The sequence below is a fragment of the Rana temporaria genome, chromosome 12 (assembly GCF_905171775.1).
Source record: "Rana temporaria chromosome 12, aRanTem1.1, whole genome shotgun sequence".
NCBI lineage: Eukaryota > Metazoa > Chordata > Amphibia > Anura > Ranidae > Rana > Rana temporaria.
The window spans coordinates 139,654,975-139,662,299 of NC_053500.1; the positions used below are offsets into that span (position 1 = coordinate 139,654,975).

The 7,325-nt window shown below is 40.1% G+C and overlaps 1 protein-coding gene across 1 annotated transcript in view; it reads right to left on the reverse strand.

The window, feature by feature from the left end:
- The window catches only part of TTYH2 (tweety family member 2), a 72,499-nt gene extending 68,113 nt beyond the window's left edge, over positions 1 to 4,386 (reverse strand). The window contains exon 1 of the mRNA XM_040330984.1: positions 4,182 to 4,386. Coding sequence (XP_040186918.1) covers positions 4,182 to 4,310 — 129 coding nt within the window. The 5' untranslated portion in view covers positions 4,311 to 4,386. The remainder of the gene's footprint in view (positions 1 to 4,181) is intronic.
- Positions 4,387 to 7,325: the final 2,939 nt, after the last annotated feature.

Consider the following 7,325-nt stretch of genomic DNA (forward strand, 5'->3'; position numbering starts at 1 on the left):
TTTTTGTTGATTAGGTTACAAAGCTTCTTTCCTGGAGATCCTGCCAGTAGCAGCACTTCCTGTTGCAGGCTGACAACGCTGAGCCACTACTTCGAAATCAGCATCAGTGTTCAGTTGGATGGCCGGCCTGTCGGGTCCATGAAATGGCTCAGCATTGATGGCCTCTACAACAGGAAGTGCTGTTACTGGCAGGATCTCCAGTTTTCAATGATATAGACAAAAGCATACTGGAAAACAGATTTATGTGTTCATTTTTATCTTGCTATAGCCCTGTATCCCCCCCCCCACCCCCACTTTATGACTTAACACTAAAACAAAAAATGTAATTGCATAATCGTAGCCCCTTGCCAACTGTAGGCCGTCATATCGAAAACTGGGAAATTCAAAAGAATGAAAATCTTAAATTCAAAAATCCAAAAATAAGAACGAAAATCTGAGAATTCTAAAGAACGAAAATCTGAGGGTGAAGGAGTGAGGGTGAAGGAGTGAGGGTGAAGGAGTGAGGGTGAAGGAGTGAGGGTGAAGGAGTGAGGGTGAAGGAGTGAGGGTGAAGGAGTGAGGGTGAAGGAGTGAGGGTGAAGGAGTGAGGGTGAAGGAGTGAGGGTGAAGGAGTGAGGGTGAAGGAGTGAGGGTGAAGGAGTGAGGGTGAAGGAGTGAGGGTGAAGGAGTGAGGGTGAAGGAGTGAGGGTGAAGGAGTGAGGGTGAAGGAGTGAGGGTGAAGGAGTGAGGGTGAAGGAGTGAGGGTGAAGGAGTGAGGGTGAAGGAGTGAGGGTGAAGGAGTGAGGGTGAAGGAGTGAGGGTGAAGGAGTGAGGGTGAAGGAGTGAGGGTGAAGGAGTGAGGGTGAAGGAGTGAGGGTGAAGGAGTGAGGGTGAAGGAGTGAGGGTGAAGGAGTGAGGGTGAAGAGGTGAGGGTGAAGAGGTGAGGGTGAGGGTGAAGAAATGAGGGTGAGGGTGAAGAAGTGAGGGTGAAGAAGTGAGGGTGAAGAAGTGAGGGTGAAGAAGTGAGGGTGAAGAAGTGAGGGTGAAGAAGTGAGGTGAAGAGTGAGGGTGAAGGGTGAAGAAGTGAGGGTGAAGATGAAGGTAAAGGGTGAAGAAGTGAGGGTGAAGATGAAGGTAAAGGGTGAAGAGTGAGGGTGAAGATGAAGGTAAAGGGTGAAGAGTGAGGATGAAGGTAAAGGGTGAAGAGTGAGGGTGAAGAAGTGAGGGTGAAGAAGTGAGGGTAAAGAAGTGAGGGTGAAGAGGTGAGGGTGAAGAGGTGAGGGTGAAGAGGTGAGGGTGAAGAGGTGAGGGTGAAGAGGTGAGGGTGAAGAGGTGAGGGTGAGGGTGAAGAAATGAGGGTGAGGGTGAAGAAGTGAGGGTGAAGAAGTGAGGGTGAAGAAGTGAGGGTGAAGAGTGAGGGTGAAGAGTGAGGGTGAAGAGTGAGGGTGAAGAGAGAGGGTGAAGAGTGAGGGTGAAGAGTGAGGGTGAAGAGTGAGGGTGAAGAGTGAGGGTGAAGAGTGAGGGTGAAGAGTGAGGGTGAAGAGTGAGGGTGAAGAGTGAGGGTGAAGAGTGAGGGTGAAGAGTGAGGGTGAAGAGTGAAGAAGTGAGGGTGAAGATGAAGGTAAAGGGTGAAGAGTGAGGGTGAAGAGGTGAGGGTGAAGAGGTGAGGGTGAAGAAATGAGGGTGAGGGTGAAGAAGTGAGGGTGAAGAAGTGAGGGTGAAGAAGTGAGGGTGAAGAGTGAGGGTGAAGAGTGAGGGTGAAGAGTGAGGGTGAAGAGTGAGGGTGAAGAGTGAGGGTGAAGAGTGAAGAAGTGAGGGTGAAGAGTGAAGGTAAAGGGTGAAGAGTGAGGGTGAAGATGAAGGTAAAGGGTGAAGAGTGAGGATGAAGGTAAAGGGTGAAGAGTGAGGGTGAAGATGAAGGTAAAGGGTGAAGAGTGACGAGAGATCCAGAACAAATCACAAATGGTCGCAGCCATGTCAATTCTGAGAGGTTCCCACTCACTATTGTGCACCCAAAATCATTACCCCCCCCCCCCCCCATATTCCTCAGGGCTCGTCTGTCTGATGTTCTCTCACTTAGCCCAGCAGTCTCACTTTTTCTAGGAAAAGTGTTGGGGGGGGGGGGTGACAGTTTCGTGGAAAATGTTGGGGGGGGATGACAGTTTCATGGAAAATGTTGGGGGGGGGGGGGGTAATACTAAGAATCCAATGCAAATGTTTGTTTTTGTTTTTTTTGGTGCAGGGGTCTCAATTCCAGAAAAAAGAAAAAAAAAATGGACAATTATAAGAATCCCGCAGAATTCCTATGGAAAAAAAAGAAAAAACACAATTCCTTGGACGATTATGGAGGTGAGGGGGGGGGGGGGGGGCATTCCTGAGACATCAGAAAGAAGATTTCCAGGAAGAACTTGGAGGGGGGGGTGGATGGATTTGGGAAGATGACAATTCCTGCTGGAATTCAATGTGGGGGGGGGGGGGGCACATTTCCAATGACAATGGTTGGGAAGGGGGTGACGTCAATTCCAGGGAAAATGTTTTGGATTGGGGGGGGGGGGGGGGGGGGTGAGAGACAATTTCATGGTCAATGTGTTTGGGGGGGGGGGGGGATAGGAAGACATTGTTGCTAAGAGTTCTCTGGAGATGTTTTTTTTTTAGAGGGTTAAAAAGAAAATTCCTTGGATACATTTAGGGATTAGGGGGGCATTCCAAGGACAACATTGGGGGAAGAGAAGATGACAATGGGGGGGGGGGGGCACATTTCCAATCAAAATGTCTGGGAAGGAGTGATGAAATTTCCAGGACATTGTTGAGGGAAGGAAGACAATTCCAGGGACAATTAGGTGGGAGACGTAATACAATTCCAGGATCAAAGGGGGATTCAATTTCGTAAACAAGGCAAGTGGAGAACTTCTGGGACACTTCCAGGGAAGGACCATTCCCTACAGACACTTCCAGGGAAGGACCGTTCCCTACAGACACTTCCAGGGAAGGACCGTTCCCTACAGACACTTCCAGGGACGGACCGTTCCCTACAGACACTTCCAGGGACGGACCGTTCCCTACAGACACTTCCAGGGACGGACCGTTCCCTACAGACACTTCCAGGGACGGACCGTTCCCTACAGACACTTCCAGGGACGGACCGTTCCCTACAGACACTTCCAGGGAAGGACCGTTCCCTACAGACACTTCCAGGGAAGGACCATTCCCTACAGACACTTCCAGGGACGGACCGTTCCCTACAGACACTTCCAGGGACGGACCGTTCCCTACAGACACTTCCAGGGACGGACCGTTCCCTACAGACACTTCCAGGGACGGACCGTTCCCTACAGACACTTCCAGGGACGGACCGTTCCCTACAGACACTTCCAGGGACGGACCGTTCCCTACAGACACTTCCAGGGACGGACCGTTCCCTACAGACACTTCCAGGGACGGACCGTTCCCTACAGACACTTCCAGGGACGGACCGTTCCCTACAGACACTTCCAGGGACGGACCGTTCCCTACAGACACTTCCAGGGACGGACCGTTCCCTACAGACACTTCCAGGGACGGACCGTTCCCTACAGACACTTCCAGGGACGGACCGTTCCCTACAGACACTTCCAGGGACGGACCGTTCCCTACAGACACTTCCAGGGACGGACCGTTCCCTACAGACACTTCCAGGGACGGACCGTTCCCTACAGACACTTCCAGGGACGGACCGTTCCCTACAGACACTTCCAGGGACGGACCGTTCCCTACAGACTCTTCCAGGGACGGACCGTTCCCTACAGACTCTTCCAGGGACGGACCGTTCCCTACAGACTCTTCCAGGGACGGACCGTTCCCTACAGACTCTTCCAGGGACATACCTTTCCCTACAGACACTTCCAGGGACGGACCGTTCCCTACAGACTCTTCCAGGGACGGACCGTTCCCTACAGACTCTTCCAGGGACGGACCGTTCCCTACAGACACTTCCAGGGACAGTCCATTGCTTATAGACACTTCCAGGGACAGACCATTCCCTACAGACACTTCCAGGGACAGTCCATTGCTTATAGACACTTCCAGGTTCAGTCCCGTATAGTCCCGGAGATGGGGGTCCAGGCAGCACAGAGAAGTATAAGAAGTAATGAACTCCCCCCGAATATTCGGGACAGTTTCAGGAACAAAGACCCGAAGTCCCCCCTCCTCCTCCCCGGACTCACCTGCCTGTAGCCGGGCTCCTCGGGCTGGAAGTCGGCGCTCCGCGGGTGCAGGGTCAGGTCCAGGTGCGGAACGTTGTGCAGCCAATAAACCCACCATGGGGTGATATACTCCACCCGAGCGGCCGCCATCCCCCCGATCAGATCCCCTCCGCCCGACTCCGCTCCACCATTCCCACAGTCCAATGCCTGCTGTGCCGGGGGCGCGCTGCGCGTTCACCAATCCCTGCTGGACAGTCTGCGCGCGCCCGGCGTGCACGCGCCGCCCCTGGGCTCTCCCCCACAATGATTTCTAACAATCACCCCCCCAAATAGTAACAAAGTCATCTTCATCTTCATGATAATAATGATAGAGCTGGAAGTGATACTAGAGAAGGATTCAATGTTACAACTGTTATTATTTACTTGTTTATGTTTGTTTGTTTTTTATAAAGTTAGACTACTTAGGTTTTATTATTAATAATAAAAATATATAATAATAGAGCTGAAAGTGATACTAGAGAAGGATTCAATCTTTTTATTTATTTATTTTTAATACAGTTAGACTTCTTAGGTATTATTATGAATAATAAAAAATAAATATAATAATAATAATAATAATAATAATAATAATAATAAAAATAGAGCTGGAAGTGATACTAGAGAAGGATTCAATGTTACAATTGTTATTATTTACTTGTTTATGTTTTTTCTTTTTTAATAAAGTTTGACTACTTAAGTTTTATTATTAATAATAAAAATATATAATAATAATAGAGCTGCAAGTGATACTAGAGAAGGATTCAATCTTTTTATTTATTTATTTTTAATACAGACTACTTAGGTATTATTATGAATAATAAAAAATAAATATAATAATAATAATAATAATAATAATAATAAAAAAATATGTAATAATAATAGAGCTGAAAGTGATACTAGAGAAGGATTCAATCGTTTTATTTATTTATTTTTAATACAGTTAGACTACTTAGGTATTATTATGAATAATAAAAAATAAATATAATAATAATAATAATAATAATAATAATAATAATAATAATAATAACAATAGAGCTGGAAGTGATACTAGAGAAGGATTCAATGTTACAATTGTTATTATTTACTTGTTTATGTTTTTTTCTTTTCTTTTTTTTTTAATAAAGTTAGACTACTTAGGTTTTATTATTAATAATAAAAATATATAATATTAATAATAATAATAATATTAATAATAATAATAGAGCTTCAAGTGATACTAGAGACGGATTCAATGTTACAATTGTTATTATTTACTTGTTTATGTTTTTTTTTTTAAATAAAGTTAGACTACTTAGGTTTTTTTATCAATAATAAAAATATGTAATAATAATAATAATAGAGCTGAAAGTGATACTAGAGAAGGATTCAATCTTTTTATTTATTTATTTTTAATACAGACTACTTAGGTATTATTATGAATAATAAAAAATAAATATAATAATAATAATAATAATAATAATAATAATAATAATAGAGCTGCAAGTGATACTAGAGAAGGATTCAATGTTGCAATTGTTATTATTTACTTATTTATGTTTTTTTATTTTTTATAAAGTTAGACTACTTAGGTTTTATTATTAATAATAAAAATATATAATAATAATAATAGAGCTAAAAATGATACTAGATAAGGATTCAATCTTTTTATTTATTTATTTTTAATACAGACTACTTAGGTAATATTATGAATAATAATAAAAATATATAATAATACTAATAATAATAATAATAATAATAATAATAATAATAATAAAGCTGAAAGTGATACTAGAGAAGGATTCAATCTTTTTATTTATTTTTAATACAGACTACTTAGGTATTATTATGAATAATAAAAAATAAATATAATTATAATAATAATAATAATAATAATAATAATAATAATAATAATAATAGAGCTGAAAGTGATACTAGAGAAGGATTCAATCTTTTTATTTATTTATAATACAGTTAGACTACTTAGGTATTATTATGAATAATAAAAAATAAATATAATAATAATAATAATAATAATAATAATAATAATAATAGAGCTGCAAGTGATACTAGAGAATGATTCTATCTTTTTGTTTATTTATTTTTAATACAGTTAGACTACTTAGGTATTATTATGAATAATAAAATAATAATAATAATAATAATAATAGAGCTGGAAGTGATACTAGAGAAGGATTCAATCTTTTTATTTATTTTTAATAGCATTAGGCCACTGAAGTATTATTATTATTATTATTATTATTATTATTATTATTATTATTATTAATAATAATAATAATAATAATAATAATAATAATAATAATAATAATAATAATAATAATATATTTGATCATGTTCTGTATCATCCCTTCAGAGCGCATTTTCTTATCATAATTATTAATATTGAATCCGTACTCTAGTATCACTTCCAGCTCTATTATTATTATTTGTATTTTTATTATTGTTGTTATACAGATGATGATTTTGTCATCATGACAAAATCATCATCGTCATAACAACAATAATAAAAATACAAATAATAATAATAGAGCTGGAAGTGATACTAGAGTAGGATTCAATTTTACAATGTTATTATTTACCTGTTTATGTATTTATTTAATTTTAATAAAGTTAGACTACTTAGGTATTATTATTAATAATAATAATAATACGACAAATATATATAATAATAATAATAGAGCTGGAAGTGATACTATAGAAGGATTCAATCTTTTTATTTATTTTTTAATAGCGTAGGCTACTGAAGTATTATTATTAATAATAATTATAATAATAATAATAATAATCTATTTAACATTAACAAAATTATTAATTATTTTCAATCATAACTAAGTATCCGCACTTCAATTTTTTTGGTTTGTATATATTTAAATGTTTTTGTTATTATAATGATGATAATTTCCATAGTGTGACGGGGATCGGGAGATGTCACTTGAGTGATGGGATCAGACATGTTGGCGGGTCAGCAGGGTTTTCTCTTTATTTTTGTATTCATTGTGAATGATGGCGATCTGCATCACTGAACAGGGTGAATGACAAACAATATAAATCATGGGTCTCTTAGCTTCCTCTGCCATTATTCATTTTGGGCCAGATTCTCGTAGAATTGCGGCCGCGTAACGTAACCCG